Source organism: Zosterops lateralis (genome assembly GCF_965231275.1).
Source record: "Zosterops lateralis genome assembly, chromosome: 1".
NCBI classification, from domain to species: Eukaryota; Metazoa; Chordata; class Aves; order Passeriformes; family Zosteropidae; genus Zosterops; species Zosterops lateralis.
Window position 1 is genome coordinate 1,480,296 of NC_139762.1, and position 16,966 is coordinate 1,497,261.

A 16,966-nucleotide genomic window follows, 5' to 3' on the forward strand; every position below is an offset into this window, starting at 1 on the left:
GGAACGAGGAGGGGTTTAGGAATGAGGAGGGGTTTGGGAAGTTTGGGAACAAGGAGGGGTTTGGGAGGTTTGGGAACAAGGAGGGGTTTGGGAAGTTTGGGAACAAGGAGGGGTTTGGGAGGTTTGGGAACAAGGAGGGGTTTGGGAAGGGTTTGGGAACAAGGAGGGGTTTGGGAAGTTTGGGAACAAGGAGGGGTTTGGGAATGAGGAGGGGTTTGGGAGGTTTGGGAACAAGGAGGGGTTTGGGAGGTTTGGGAACAAGGAGGGATTTAGGAATGAGGAGGGGTTTGGGAAGGGTTTGGGAACAAGGAGGGGTTCCCTGGGCCCCGCTCTGTCCCGGCCCCATCCGGCCCCATCTGCTCCCCATTGCGGCCCTTTGAAGTGGCAGCCGGGCCCAGCCCGGGGCTGGAGCTGCAGCTTTGATGTTCCTGCCCAGCCCAGCCTGGCCCATAAAACCCCCTGATTTACACCCCTGCCCTCCAGCCAGACACGTTTGTAGGCACCAAAAGGGATTTTTTTTTTTTCAATGTTAAATACTTCTAAAAAAGTATTTTAATTTTTAAAAGTATTTTTAATTTTTTTTTTTAATTAAAAGAAATATTGGGACATCATCAAAGAGCAGAAAGAGAAGGGAAAACCTCCCTCAGCTTTCCAAACCTTTTAACAAATCCTTTTTTTAAACAAATTTTCCCATCCTTAAAATCCGAGTTGGGATGACCTGGACCCCAGAACATGGTACAGGGATGTTCCTTTTCCCTTCTAAAGCTCCAGAATTTGGGATGGGAGTGTGTGGGAGGTGGGTGTGGATCCAGCACCAGGGGATGGGCTCTGGGATGCAGCTGGAGCAGATTTTACTCCGTTAATAAATCAGGGATCAGGGGAAGCAGCCAGAAATTCCCAGCAAAATTCCCTTTATCTTTATCTGTAGCTAAAGATAATTTTTATGAATGCTTCCCAGCCTTCCCAGGGAATTCCTGAAGGAAATTCCATCACCACAGGGTTTGCTCCCACTATGGACTAGCCCCAGGATCAACTCCTGCCCTTTTTTCCAGCTTTTTTTTTTTTTCCAAAGAAAACAAGAGCAAGGAGTGGTCCCTGTGCCTCCCAGCCCAAGATTGTGCTGGGAATTGGGCCAGGATTGGGCTGGGAAATGTTTTGGGATTGAACTGGGGAGTGCCAGGAGCAAGGCTGGGAAATGCTGGGGCTGGGATGGGATCAGACTGGGAATTGGGCCTGGATTGGGGTGAGGAACGTGCCGGGATCGGGATGGGGATTGAGCTGGGATTGGGATGGGAAATGCCTGTTTTGGGGTGTGGGACATTCCAGGACTGGGCTGGGAAACTCACTGGGATGAACTGGGAATTGTGCCTGGATTGGGCTGGGATGAGCTGGGAATGGTGCTTGGATAGGGCTGGGGAGTTGACTGGGATGAAATGGGAATTGTGCCTGGACCAGGCTGGGAAGTTGACTGGGATGAACTGGGAATTGTGCCTGGATCAGGCTGGGAAGTTGACTGGGATGAACTGGGAATTGTGCCTGGATCAGGCTGGGAATTGTGCCTGGATCAGGCTGGGAAGTTGACTGGGATGAGCTGGGAATGGGCCTGGATTGGGATGGGAAATTGACTGGGATGAACTGGGAATTGTGCCTGGATCAGGCTGGGAAGTTGACTGGGATGAACTGGGAATTGTGCCTGGATCGGGCTGGGAGTGGTGCAGGAATCCCCCTGGGAATGGGGCTGGAATCTCCCTGGGAATGGGGCAGGAATCTCCCTGGGAATGGGGCAGGAATCTCCCTGGGAATGGGGCAGGAATCTCTCTGGGAATGGGGCAGGAATCTCCTGGGAATGGGGCAGGAATTTCCCTGGGAATAGGGCAGAAATCTCGCCAGGAATGGGGCAGGAATCTCCCTGGGAATGGGACAGGAATCTCCTGGGAATGGGGCAGGAATCTCCCTGGGAATGGGGCTGGAATCTCCCTGGGAATGGGGCAGGAATCTCTCTGGGAATGGGGCAGGAATCTCCTGGGAATGGGGCAGGAATTTCCCTGGGAATAGGGCAGAAATCTCGCCAGGAATGGGGCAGGAATCTCCCTGGGAATGGGACAGGAATCTCACTGGGAATGAGGCAGGAATCTCACTGGGAATGGGGCAGAAATCTCGCTGGGAATGGGGCAGGAATCTCCCTGGAAAGGAGCAGGAATCTCCTGGGAATGGGGCAGGAATCTCGCTGGGAATGGGGCAGGAATCTCCTGGGAATGGGGCAGGAATTTCCTGGGAATGGAGCAGGAATTTCCTGGGAATGGGGCAGGAATCTCGGTGGGAATGGGGCAGGAATTTCCTGGGAATGGGGCAGGAGGGGCGTGGTGCCCCCCAGGCAGTGGGACAGGGGGGTGTCCCCAGGGAGGGCACAGGGAAGCGTTTCCATCCCCGTGTTCCCTCTCTTCCCAGTCTTCCAAGAAGCCCAAGACGGCCGAGGCCGACACGTCCAGCGAGCTGGCCAAGAAGAGCAAGGAGGTGTTCAGGAAAGAGGTGAGGAATGGGAATGGGATTGTGATCCGTGGGATGGGATGTGATGGGATCCATGGGATGGGATGAGATGGGATGGGATCCATGGGATGGGATAATAGGATCCATGCATGGGGTGGGATCCATGGGATGGGGATGGGATAATGGGATGGAATAGGGTGGGATGGGATGGGGATGAGATCCATGGGATCCATGGGATGGGATGAGATGGGGTAGAATAATGGGATCCATGCATGGGATGGGATGGGATGAGATGGGATAATGGGATCCATGCATGGGATGGGATGGGGATGAGATCCATGGGATGGGATGAGATGGGATGGGATAATGGGATCCATGCATGGCATGGGGATGGGGATGAGATCCATGGGATCGATGGGATGGCATGAGATGGGATAATGGGATGGGATGGGGATGAGATCCATGGGATGGGATAGGATGGGATGGGATCCATGGGATCCATGGGATGGGATGGGATGGGATAATGGGATCCATGCATGGGATAGGATGGGATGGGTTGGGATCCATAGGATGGGATAATGGGATCCATGCATGGGATGGGATAGGATGGGATGGGGTGGGATCAGGGCTCAGGATCCAGCTCTGTGCCCCGCAGATGTCCCAGTTCATCGTGCAGTGCCTGAATCCCTACCGGAAACCCGACTGCAAGGTGGGCAGGATCACCACCACCGAGGACTTCAAACACCTGGCACGAAAGGTGGGAACCTGGGAATGGGGGAATGGGGGGGGGGACAGGGACACGGGGGGGACACTGGGGGCCACAGGGACATGGGGATGGGGGGACATGGGGGGGACACTGGGGGCCACAGGGACATGGGGACATGATGGATACAGGGATGTGGGATACAAGGATTTGGGAACACGATGAGTACAGGGACATGGGGACGTGGAGGATACAGGGACATGGGATACAAGGATTTGGGAACACGAGTATGGGAACATGGGGACATGGTGGGTACAGGGACATGGGATACAAGGATTTGGGAACACGAGTATGGGAACATGGAGGGTACAGGGACATGGGATACAAGAATTTGGGAACACGAGGAGGACAGGAACATGGGGACATGGAGGGTACAGGGATGTGGGGTACAAGGATTTGGGAACACAAGGAGTACAGGAACATGGGGACATGGATACAGCGACACAGGGACCGGGTCACACACAGGGTATGGGGACATGGGGATGTGGGACATGGATACAGGAATGTGGGGACATGGGGACATGGAGGATGGAGGGATATGGGGACACAGGGACATGGGGTTCATGGAGTTGGGATCATGAGGGTTATGGGAACTTGGGGACACAGGGACATGGGGATAAAGGGACATGGGGACACAGAGAGTACAGGAACATGGGGATAAAGGGACACAGAGATGTGGGACATGAGAGGTACAGGGACAGTGGGGTAAGGGGGACATGGGGACAAAGGAATGGCCCCAGGAAATGGGATTGTGTCATTCCAGCTGCCTCCAGCTCCTTGGAGGATGAGGGAAGGGAAGGAGAAATGCTGGGGGGATATTGGGAGAACAACAGGAAATATTTAGGGAATATTTGGGGAAATAACAGGAAAGATTTGGGCAATAATGTCACAGCAGCTCAGGGAATATTTGGGGAGGTGCAGGGAATAATTGAGGAATAATGGATAAATAATATGGAGGAATAATAGGAAATATTGAGGGAATAGTTGGGGAATAGCAGGAAATATTTGGGGAATAGCTGGGCAATAACAGGAGAATAATTTAGGGAATGTTTGGGAATAATGGGAAATATTTGGGGAATAATTGCAAATATTGGCACAACAATACCAAGTATTTAGGGAATATTTGGGAAATTGTAGCAAATTGAATATTAGGAATTATTTGGGGAATATTTGGGAAATAATAGAAAAATAATTTAGGGAGTAATAGGGAATATTTTGGGAAGAACAAGGAATATTTGGGGAATAATAGGAAAACAGCTTGGGAATGTTTGGAAAATAATAGCAGATATGGAGGGAATAATACCAAATATTTAGAGAATATTTAAGGAATATTTGAGGAATATTTGGGGAGTAACAGGAAAATAGCTTGGGAATGTTTGGAAAACAACAGCAGATATTGAGGGAACAATACCAAACATTTAGGAAATATTTAGGAAGTATTTGGGGATTAACACGACGGCAGCTGAGAGAATATTGGGAAACAAGAGGGAATATTTGGGAATTAGGAGCAGAGCAGCCTGGGGAGTGCCCAGGGCTGGGAATCCCGGGGCTGATCCGGGACATTCCCAGGGCTGATCTGGGCCATTCCCGGGGCTGATCTGGGCCATTCCTGGGCCATTCCCAGGGCTGATCTGGGCCATTCCCAGGGCTGATCTGGGCCATTCCTGGGCCATTCCCAGGGCTGATCTGGGCCATTCCCAGGGCTGATCTGGGCCATTCCTGGGCCATTCCCAGGGCGGATCTGGGCCATTCCCAGGGCTCATCTGGGCCATTCCTGGGCCATTCCCAGGGCTGATCCAGGCCATTCCTGGGCCATTCCCAGGGCTGATCTGGGCCATTCCCAGGGCTGATCTGGGCCATTCCTGGGCCATTCCCAGGGCTGATCTGGGCCATTCCTGGGCCATTCCCAGGGCGGATCTGGGCCATTCCCAGGGCTCATCTGGGCCATTCCTGGGCCATTCCCAGGGCTGATCCAGGCCATTCCTGGGCCATTCCCAGGGCTGATCTGGGCCATTCCCAGGGCTGATCTGGGCCATTCCTGGGCCATTCCCAGGGCTGATCTGGGCCATTCCCAGGGCTGATCTGGGCCATTCCCAGGGCTGATCCAGGCCATTCCTGGGCCATTCCCAGGGCTGATCTGGGCCATTCCCAGGGCTGATCCAGGCCATTCCTGGGCCATTCCCAGGGCTGATCTGGGCCATTCCCAGGGCTGATCTGGGCCATTCCTGGGGCTGATCTGGGCCATTCCCAGGGCTGATCTGGGCCATTCCTGGGACTGATCTGCAACATTCCCAAGCCATTCCCAGGGGCTGATCCGGGCCATTCCCAGGCCATTCCCGGGGCTGATCTGGGCCATTCCCAGGGCTGATCTGGGCCATTCCTGGGCCATTCCTGGGGCTGATCCAGGACATTCCCTGGCCATTCCTGGGCCATTCCCAGGGCTGATCCCAGTCCAATCCCTCCCCACAGCTGACCCACGGCGTGATGAACAAGGAGCTGAAATACTGCAAGAACCCCGAGGACCTGGAGTGCAACGAGAACGTCAAACACAAAACCAAGGAATACATCAAGAAGTACATGCAGAAATTCGGGATCCTCTACAAGCCCAAAGAGGACACGGAGCTGGAATAAACCCTGGGGGAGCTCCTCCTCACCGGGATTCGCCCTTCCGAGCCACCAACCTGTGAATTTATTATTATTATTATTATAATTATTATTATTATTATGAATTTTTTTTTTTTTTTTAAATAAGGAAAAAACAAACTCGGTGTTCCCGTCGCTGAGGATGAGCCTGGGCTTTTTTCCCCAAAGCCTGGTTTTTTTCCTGATCCAGGTTTTTTCCCAAGCTCAGCTCTTGTATTATATTTTAACCTGTATGTGAATATATTGATAATAATTTGCTTCTTTTTTTTTTTTTTTTTTTTTTTTTTTTTTCTCTCTCGTTGCTTTCAGCCCCAAACTTGCCAATCCCACGGGAATGTTTTGACAGGAGACTTTGGGGGGGTTATTCCCAGATTTTAATTTTAATTTTAATTTTTTTTTTTAATTCTTTTTGTTGTTTCCTCCTTTTTTTTTTTTTTTTTTTTGTTCTGGTGAGGTTTTCCTCCGTTTTTTCCCCCCTGTAAATACTGCGGATTTCTGGCCATGTTGATAAGATTGATTTTACTGCTTCGAGCATTTTACTTTATCCAATTTTTACGGAACTTTTTATGTAAAAAAAAAAACAAACAAAGAAAAAAAAACACCAAAAAAAAAAAAAAAAAAAAAGGCAAAAAAAGAGAAAAAAATAAAAATCAAAAGAAAAGATAAAAAAAACCCAAAAAAACCCCCCAAAATCGACGGTGGGCAGGGCCAAAAGGGGGACCTGGTTTGGGATGTCCCCTCACCCTTGGGGACCTCCTGTCACCCTCAGCATTCCCAGGAATTTGGACCCCCCTGGGAAGGGAAATTTGGGGTGAACTGGGAGCATTTTGGGGTTAAAAATGGCTTTTTTTTGTGTCCCCTCCTCCTCCAGGGGCCACCCATGCCTGGGGTGGGACACACATGAGGACACCTGGGGACACCCAAGGGACACATCCTGGGGACAAAGGGACACCTGGGGACGTCTGGGACACACAGACACCTGAGGACACAAATCCTGGTGACACACCAGGGGGGCTCATGGACAGCTGGGGACACTTGGGACAGCTGGGGACACATCCTGGGGACAAATGGACACCTGAAGGGACACCTGGGGACACTTGGGACACGTCCCAGGGACGAAGGGACACCTGAAGGGACACCTGAAGGGACACCTTGGGACACTTGGGACACCCAAGGAAACACATTCAGGGGACAATAGACCTGGTGACACTCTGGGTGACACTGAGGGGACACACCCCAGGGACACATGGACACACTGGGGACACTTGGGACACCCAAGGGGGCACATCCCAGGGACACCTGAAGGGACACCTGGGGACACCAGAGACACATAGACAGTTGGGGACACTTGGGACACCCGAGGGGGCACATCCCAGGGACAAATGGACACCTGAAGGGACACCTGGGGACACATCCCAGGGACACATGGACACACTGGGAATACTGGGACACCTGAAGGGACACACTGGGGACAGACAGACACCTGGTGACACTCTGGGTGACACTGATGGGACACACCCCAGGGACAAATGGACACCTGGGGACACTCAGGACACCCAAGGGGGCACATCCCAGGGACACATGGACAGCTGGGAATACTGGGACACTTGAAGGGACACATGGACACACTGGGGACACCCAAGGAAACACATTCAGGGGACAATAGACCTGGTGACACTCTGGGTGATACTGAGGCTGGGGACACTTGGGACACCCGAGGGGGCACATCCCAGGGACACATGGACACCTGAAGGGACACCTGGGGACACATCCCAGGGACAAATGGACACACTGGGAATACTGGGACACCTGAAGGGACACATGGACACACTGGGGACACCCAAGGAAACACATTCAGGGGACAATAGACCTGGTGACACTCTGGGTGACACATCCCAGGGACAGATGGACACCTGAAGGGACACCTGGGGACACCAGAGACACATGGACAGCTGGGGACACTTGGGACACCCAAGGGGGCACATCCCAGGGACAAATGGACACCTGAAGGGACACCTGGGGACACTTGGGACACATGGACACCTGGGGACACCCAAGGAAACACATTCAGGGGACAATAGACCTGGTGACACTCTGGGTGACACATCCCAGGGACAGATGGACACCTGAAGGGACACCTGGGGATACCAGGGACACTTGGACACCTGGGGACACCCGAGGGGGCACGTCCCAGGCACAAATGGACACCGGAAAGGACACCTGGGGACACTTGGGACACATGGACACCTGGGGACACCCAAGGAAACACATTCAGGGGACAAACAGACACTTGGGACACCCGAGGGGACACATCCCACACGAGCACACAAACCCTGGTGGCACCAGTGACACGTTTAATGTCCCCACCCAAGATTCCCCATCCCACCCTCCCTATAAAAGAATCCCTATAAAAGTACAAAACCCACGTAAAAAATAAAAATCCCCAAGGAATCCATCGGGAAAACGGGAGTAGATGGCAGAGGTGACATCCCTGGGGTGTCACACTGCAGAGGTGACATCCCTGGGGTGTCACACAGCAGAGGTGACATCCCTGGGGGTGTCCCATGGCAGAGGTGACATCCCTGGGGGTGTCACACTGCAAAGGTGACATCCCTGGGGTGTCACACAGCAGAGGTGACATCCCTGGGGTGTCACACTGCAGAGGTGACATCCCTGGGGGTGTCCCATGGTGGAGGTGACATCCCTGGGGGTGTCACACTGCAAAGGTGACATCCCTGGGGTGTCACACAGCAGAGGTGACATCCCTGGGGTGTCACACTGCAGAGGTGACATCCCTGGGGGTGTCCCATGGCGGAGGTGACATCCCTGGGGGTGTCCCATGGCAGAGGTGACATCCCTGGAGGTGTCACACGGCAGAGGTGACATCCCTGGCGGTGTCTCATGGCAGAGGTGACATCCCTGGGGTGTCACACTGCAGAGGTGACATCCCTGGGGTGTCACACAGTGGAGGTGACATCCCTGGGGTGTCACACTGCAGAGGTGACATCCCTGGGGGTGTCACACTGCAGAGGTGACATCCCTGGGGGTGTCACACAGCAGAGGTGACATCCCATGGCAGTGTCACACTGCAGAGGTGACATCCCTGGGGGTGTCACACTGCAGAGGTGACATCCCTGGGGGTGTCCCATGGTGGAGGTGACATTCCTGGGGGTGTCACACTGCAAAGGTGACATCCCTGGGGGTGTCACACGGCAGAGGTGACATCCCTGGGGTGTCACACAGCAGAGGTGACATCCCTGGGGGTGTCACACAGCAGAGGTGACATCCCTGGGGTGTCACACTGCGGAGGTGACATCCCTGGTGGTGTCACACAGCAGAGGTGACATCCCTGGGGGTGTCCCATGGCAGAGGTGACATCCCCGGGTGTCCCATGGCAGAGGTGACATCCCTGGGGGTGTCACACGGCAGAGGTGACATCCCTGGGGTGTCACACAGCGGAGGTGACATCCCTGGGGGTGTCACACGGCAGAGGTGACATCCCTGGTGGTGTCACACAGTGGAGGTGACATCCCTGGCGGTGTCACACTGCAGAGGTGACATCCCCGGGTGTCCCATGGCAGAGGTGACATCCTTGAGGGTGCCACACGGCAGAGGTGACATCCCTGGGGGTGTCACACGGCAGAGGTGACATCCCCGGGTGTCCCTGCAGGGCCCAGCTCCAGGAGCCGCTCCAGCTCTGCCGGCTCCTCCTGGCGCCGCGGGGTCAGTGGGGACAGCGTGGGGACCTCAGGGGACACTGCAGGGAGGGACGGGGTCAGTGCCCGGGATGGGGCCGGTTCCCCAAGCCCCGATCCCATCCTGGTGCTCCCCGATCCCGTTTGGGGGATTCCCAACCCCATCCAGGTCCTCCCTGATCCCATCCCGTCCCATCCTGTCCCCCCCAAAATTCTTAGGTGTCCCCAAACTCTGAGCCTCCCCAGGGCTGGGTGTCCCCAAACCCACTGATCTCCCCTCAAATCCCCCCTGGTCTCAGTGTCCTAAATCCCCTCCCAAGCCTGGGTGTCCCCAAACCCCCCAGGTCTGGATGTCCCCAAATCCCCCTTAGCTGGGTGTCCCCAAACCCGCAGATATCCCCAAACCGCTGGATGTCCCCAAACCCTCCCAGGTCTGGATCTTCCCAAACCCGCAATGTCCCCAAACCACCCCCGGTCTGGATGTCCCCCAAAACAGTTGATGTCCCCAAACCCATGGATGTCCCCCTAAATCCCCCCAGGCCTGGATGTCCCCAAACCCCCCTTAGCTGGGTGTCCCCAAACATGCAGACATCCCTCTAAGTTTGGGTGTCCCCACACCCGTGGACGTCCCCTAAACCCACCCAGGTCTGGATGTCCCCAAACCCACAGATGTCCCCAGATTCCCCCAGGTTTGGGTGCCCCCGAATCCCCCCAGGTCTGATGTCCCTAAACCCACCCAGGTCTAAATGTCCCCAAACCCCCAGGTCTGGGTGTCCCCAAACCCACTGATCTTCCCCAAACCCCTCTCAGCTGGGTGTCCCCAAACCCATGAATGTCCCCCTAATCCCCCCAGGGCTGGGTGTCCCCAAACCCCCCCAGGTGTGGGTGTCCCCAAACCCAGAGATGTCCCCAGACCCCCCAGGCCGGGATGTTCCCAAATCCCCCAGTTCTGGATGTCCCCCAGACCAACCGATGTCCCCAAACCCACGGATCTTCCCCAAACCCCTCTCAGCTGAGTGTCCCCAAACCCCCCAGGCCTGGCTGTCCCCAAACCCGCAGTCCTCGGTCTCTCACGAGGCTGGATGTCCCCAAACCCACAGATGTCCCCAAACCCCCAGGTCTGGATGTCCCCAAACCCCCCAGGCCCGTCTGTCCCCACCCCCGGTCCCTGTCCCCGTTCCCTCACGGGGCTGGCTGTCCCCACCCGTGTCCCCACCCCTGGTCCCTGTCCCCGTTCCCTCCCAGGCCGGGCTGTCCCCACCCGTGTCCCCACCCCTGTCCCTGTCCCCGTTCCTCACGGGGCTGGCCGGGCTCGGGGCCTCCGCTGTCCCCCCGCAGCTTCTCGGCGTCCCCCGAGTCCCGGGCCTTGTCCAGCTGCCGCTTCTTCCTGCACGTGTCCCAACTGGGAGGACAACGGGGACACCAGGGGGACATCAGGAGTCATGGGGGACACCAGGGGGTCACTGGGGGACACCAAAGGACACTGGGGGGGGTCACCAGGGAGTCACCAGGGGGACATCAGAGGGACACCGAGGGGACACTGGGGGAACAGTGGGGGGTCACGGGGGGGACACCAGGGGGTTACTGGGGGTCACTGGGGGACACCAGGAGTCACGGGGGGTCACCGGGAGTCACCAGGGGACATTGGGGGGACACGAAGGGACACGCAGGGGTCACCGGGGGATCATCAGGGGGCCACTGAGGGGACACCAGGGGGACACGGGGGACACGGCGAGGGGACCAGGGGACACCAGCGGGACACCAGGAGGTCACCGGGGGGCACGGGAAGACATCGGGGGACACCGGGGGTCACCGAGGGACACCAAGGGGACACCGGGGGGACACTAGGGGACACCAGGAGACAATGGGGGAGTGACTGGGGGACACCAGGAGGTCACTGAAGGACACCGGGAGGTCACCAGGGGGGGTTCACTGGGGGTCATCGGGGGGATACCAAGGGACACTGGGGGTCACTGGGGGGGGTCACCAGGGGTTATGGGGGGGGTCACAGGGAGGTCACTGGGGGTCACCGGGGGGGTCACGGAGGGATCACCAGTGGTCACCGGGGGGGGGGTCACCAGGGGACACCAGGGGGTCACCAAGGGACACCGGGGGACACTGGGGGACACCGAGGGGTCACTAGAGGGTGACCGGGGGGACACGGGGGTCACCGGGGGGACACCGGGGGTCACCAGGGGGTCATGGGGGGACACTGGGGGGATACTGGGGGACACTGGGGGGGGTTCACTGGGAGGTCACTGAGGGGACACCAAGGGACACTGAGGGACATGGGGGCGTCACCGGGAGGTCACTGAGGGTCACCGAGGGACACCAGGGGGACACTGGGGGTTCACTGGGGGGACACCAAGGGACATTGTGGGGGGTCACCCGGGGGACACTGGGAGTCACCGAGGGGACACCAGGGGGTCACTGGGGGGACACCAGGAGGTCACTGGGGGTCACCAGGGGGTCACTGAAGGACACCGGGGGTCACCGGGGGTCCCCAAATTCCCCCGTCCCCCCCGCTGTCCCCTCACTCACCACTTGAAGGCCACGTAGGCCAGCAGCCCCACGACGAGCGCGGCCAGGAGGGCGCAGTACAGGGGGATGATGTCCCCGGGGGGCTCCGGGGGTGGCCCTGGCACGGGGGGTGTCACTCGGGGCTCCCCCGGGGTCCCCTCGGGGGGCGGCGCCGCGGCCTCGTCTGGGGAGCCCCAAAAATAGGAGGGATTGGGGATATTCCACCCTGGTCGTGCCTCAGTTTCCCCAATGGGAGGGGAGGGGTGAGGGGTGAGACCCCCTGGGGTTTGGGGACACCCCCTGAGGGACATCGGGGGGAAACTGAGGCACAAAAGAGGAAAAAATTGAGGCACCAAAGGGGGAAACTGAGGCACCAAAGGGGGAAAACTGAGGCACCAAAGGGGGAAACTGAGGCACAAAAGAGGAAAAAATTGAGGCACCAAAGGGGGAAACTGAGGCACAAAAAGGGAAACTGAGGCACGAAAGAGGGGCTGGAACAAAACGGGGGAAACTGAGGCACGGTGAGGGGAAACTGAGCGCGAAGGAGGGGACGGGATAAAAAGGGGGAAACTGAGGCGCGCAAAGGGAAACTGAGGCACAAGAGGGGATGAGGTGAAAAGAGAAACTGAGGCACAAAAAGGGGAACTGAGGCACAAAAAGGGGAACTGAGGCATAGTGAGGGGAAACTGAGGCACAAAAAGGGGAACTGAGGCATAGTGAAGGGAAACTGAGGCACAAGAAGGAATGAGGGGGAAAAGGGAAACAGGCACAAAAAGAGGGGATGGGATAAAATGGGGGAAACTGAGGCACAAAAAAGGGGAACGAGGTGAAAAAGGGAAACTGAGGCACAAAAAGGGAAACTGAGGCACAAGAGGGAATGAGGGACGAAAAGAGAAACTGAGGCACGAAAAGGGGTAATAGGGGATAAAAGGGGAAACTGAGGCATGAGCGGAAACTGAGGCAGGAAAAAGGGAAACTGAGGCGCAAAACGAGGAAACTAAAGTGGGACATGGGGAAACTGAGGCACAAAAGGAGAAACAGGCGCAGTGTGGGGAAATTAATGAAAATTTTCACGAGGAAAGAGAGGATGACGAGGGGAAACTGAGGCACAGAAAGAGGAAATTAAGAAGCAACGAGGGAGAAACTGAAGCAAGTTGGGAAACTGAGGCACAACAAGGGGAAATGAAGGAGTAATGAGGGGAAACTGAGGCACAAAAGGGAAACTGAGGCACAAAAAAGGGAAACTGAGGCACGAAATTGAGGTGAAAAAGGGGATGAGGGAAAAAGGGAAACTGAGGCACGAGGGGAAACTGAGGCATGAGCAGAGGCGAGGTGAAAAGGGAAACTGAGGCACAAAAAGGGAATGAGGGACAAAAAGGGGAACTGAGGCACGAAAGAGGGGTTGGAGCAAAACGGGGGAAACTGAGGCACGAAAAGGGGAATGAGATGAAAAAGGGGGATGAGGGGAAAAAAGGGAAACTGAGGCACAAAAAAGGAAACTGAGGCAGAAAAGAGCAGACGGGATAAAATGGGGGAAAGTGAGGCACAAAACGGGGGAACGAGTTACAAAGGGAGAAACTGAGGCTTGGGGGGAAACTGAGGCACAAAAAGGGAAACTGAGGCACAACATGAGGAAACTACAGTGGGACATGGGGAAACTGAGGCACAACGTGAGGAAAATGAAGCAGGACAGGGGAAACTGAGGCACGGTGTGGGGAAACTAATGAATGACCCGAGGGAAGAGAGGATGACAAGGGGAAACTGAGGCACAGAAAGGGGAAGTTAATAGTGACAGAGGGAAACTGAGGCACCACAAGGGGAAATTGAGGCATAAAATGGGGAAATTAGGGAACAGTGAGGGGAAATTGAGGCACCAAAGGGAAACTGAGGCACCAAAGGGAAACCGAGGCACAAAAAGGGAAACTGAGGCACAAAGGGGAAACTGAGGCAGGAGAAGGGAAACTAAGGAGCAACATGGGGAAACTGAGGCACAAAAGTGGAAATTAAGGAATGACATGAGGAAAGAGACACAACGAGGGGAAACTGAGGCACAAAACGGAAACTGAGGAACAACAAGGGGATATTAAGGAGCAACATCAGGGAAACTGAGGCACGAAAGGGAAACTGAGGCACAAAAGGGAAACTGAGGCACAAAAGGGGAAATTAAGGACTGACATGAGGAAAGAGACATGATGAAGGGAAACTGAGGCACAAAAGGGGGAAACTGAGGCACGAGAAGGGAAAACTGAGGCACAAAAGGCAAACTGAGGCACAAAGGGGGAAACTGAGGCACAAAGGGGGAAACTGAGGCACAAAAAGGGGAAACTGAGACACAAAAAGGGGAAACTGAGGCAAGAAGAGGGAATTAAGGAGCAACTTCAGGGAAACTGAGGCACGAAAGGGAAACTGAGGCATGAAAAGAAAACCGAGGCACAACAAGAGGAAATTAAGGAATGACACGAGGAAAGAGACATGATGAAGGGAAACTGAGGCACAAAGGGGGGAAACTGAGGCACGAAAAAGGGGAAACTGAGGCACAAAAGGCAAACTGAGGCACAAAGGGGGAAACTGAGGCACAAAAAGGGAAATTAAGGAATTATGAGGAAAGAGACACGATGAAGGGAAACTGAGGCACAAGAAGAGGAAATTAAGGAGCAATGAAGGGAAACTGAGGCACAAAAGGGCAACTCAGGCACAAAAGGAAAACCGAGGCACAAAAAGAGAAACTGAGGCACGAGAAGGGAAAATTAAGGAGCAACGTCAGGGAAACTGAAGCACAAAGGGGAAACTGAGGCACAAAAGGGAAACTGAGGCAGGAAAAGGGGGAAATTAAGGAGCAATGTGGGGAAACTGAGGCACAAATGGGGAAACTGAGGCACAACAAGGGGAAACTGAGGCACAACAAGGGGAAACTGAGGCAGGAGAAGGGGAAATTAAGGAGCAACATGGGGGAAACTGAGGTACAAAGGGGGAAACTGAGGCAGAAAAGGGAAACTGAGGCACAAAGGGGAAACTGAGGCACAAAGGGGGAAACTGAGGCACGAGAAGGGAAAACTGATACAATATTATGGGGAAATTAAAGAGGAACAACAAGCAACGTGGGGAAACTGAGGCACAAAAGGGGAAACTGAGGCACAATTAGAGAAACTGAGGCACAAGAAGAGGAAATTAAAGAGCAATGAAGGGAAACTGAGGCACAAAAGGGAAACAGGCACTAAGGGAAACTGAGGCACAATGAGGGAGAAACTGAGGCACAAAAAGGGAACTGAGGCACAAAATGGGGAAATTAGGGAACAATGAAGGGAAACTGAGGCACAATGAGGGAAACTGAGGCACAAAAGGGGAAACTGAGGCACAAAAGGGGAAACTGAGGCATGAAAAGATGAGGATGAAGGAGCAACAAGGGGAAACTGAGGCACAAAAAGGGGAAATTAGGGAACAATGAAGGGAAACTGAGGCACAATGAGGGAAACTGAGGCACAAAAGGGGAAACTGAGGCACAAAAGGGGAAACTGAGGCATGAAAAGATGAGGATGAAGGAGCAACAAGGGGAAACTGAGGCACAAAAAGGGGAAATTAGGAGTGACATGGAGAAACTGAGGCAAGCTGGGAAGCTGAGGCACAACAAGGGGAAACTGAGGCACAAAAGAGAAACTGAGGCATGAAAGGGGAAACTGAGGCACAACGATGGGAAATTAAAGAGCAATGAAGGGAAACTGAGGCACAAAGGGGAAACTGAGGCATGAAAGGGGAAATTAAGGAATTATGAGGAAAGAGACATGATGAAGGGAAACTGAGGCACAAAAGGGGAAACTGAGGCACAAAGGGGAAATTAAGGAATTACGAGGAAAGAGACACGATGAAGGGAAACTGAGGCACAAAAGGGAAGCCGAGGCTCAGTGAGGGAAACTGAGGCACAAAAAGGAAACTGAGGCATGAAAGGGAAACTGAGGCACGAAAGGGGAAACTGAGGCACACAAGGCCACCACCCACCCCCCCATTCCCCCCCAGTGAGTCACTCACGGCCGCAGGGGGGGCAGGGCGGGCACGGCTCCTCCTCCGCCGGGTCTGGACCTTTGGAAATTATTTTATTTTTATTTTTTTGGGTGGGTTTTTTTGGGGTTTGGGGTGGTTTTTTGGGGTTTTTTGGGGGGGTTACTCACTGTGGTTTTCACAGGGCTCGGGGACATCAGGGGGACACGGGGGACACTCCCCACCTTGTCCTGGGACCTGTGGGGACAATCCTGCCTCAGTTTACCTTTAATCCCCTCCCTGAATTCCCATTGGGGTCACCCCAGAACCCACATGGGGAAAAAAGGGGAAAAAAAGGGGAAAAAAGGGAAAAAAGGGGAAAAAAAGGGGAAAAAAAGGGGAAAAAAAGGGGGGAAAAAAGGGAAAAAAGGGGAAAAAAAGGGAAAAAAAGGGGGAAAAAAAGGGAAAAAAGGGAAAAAAGGGGAAAAAAAGGGAAAAAAAGGGAAAAAAAGGGAAAAAAAGGGAAAAAAGGGGGAAAAAAAGGGGAAAAAAGGGAAAAAAAGGGGAAAAAAGGGAAAAAAAGGGAAAAAAGGGAAAAAAGGGGGAAAAAAGGGGGAAAAGGGGGAAAAAAAGGGAAAAAAGGGGAGAAAAAGGGGGAAAAAGGGGGAAAAAGGGGGAAAAAGGGGGAAAAGGGGAAAAAAGGGGGAAAAGGGGAAAAAAGGGGGAAAAAGGGGAAAAAAGGGGGAAAAAGGGGGAAAAAAGGGGGAAAAAGGGGGAAAAAGGGGGAAAAAGGGGGAAAAAGGGGGAAAAGGGAAAAAAGAGAAAAAAGGGAAAAAAGGGGAAAAAGGGGAAAAAGGGGAAAAAAGGGGAAAAAAGGGGGAAAAAG

General features: G+C 54.4%; 1 protein-coding gene across 1 annotated transcript in view; it reads left to right on the forward strand.

The window, feature by feature from the left end:
• The window catches only part of SETD2 (SET domain containing 2, histone lysine methyltransferase), a 78,282-nt gene extending 71,717 nt beyond the window's left edge, over positions 1–6,565 (forward strand). The window contains 3 exon segments of the mRNA XM_083877527.1: positions 2,449–2,529; positions 3,143–3,244; positions 5,720–6,565. Coding sequence (XP_083733653.1) covers positions 2,449–2,529; positions 3,143–3,244; positions 5,720–5,881 — 345 coding nt within the window. The 3' untranslated portion in view covers positions 5,882–6,565.
• The last annotated feature ends 10,401 nt before the right edge of the window (positions 6,566–16,966 follow it).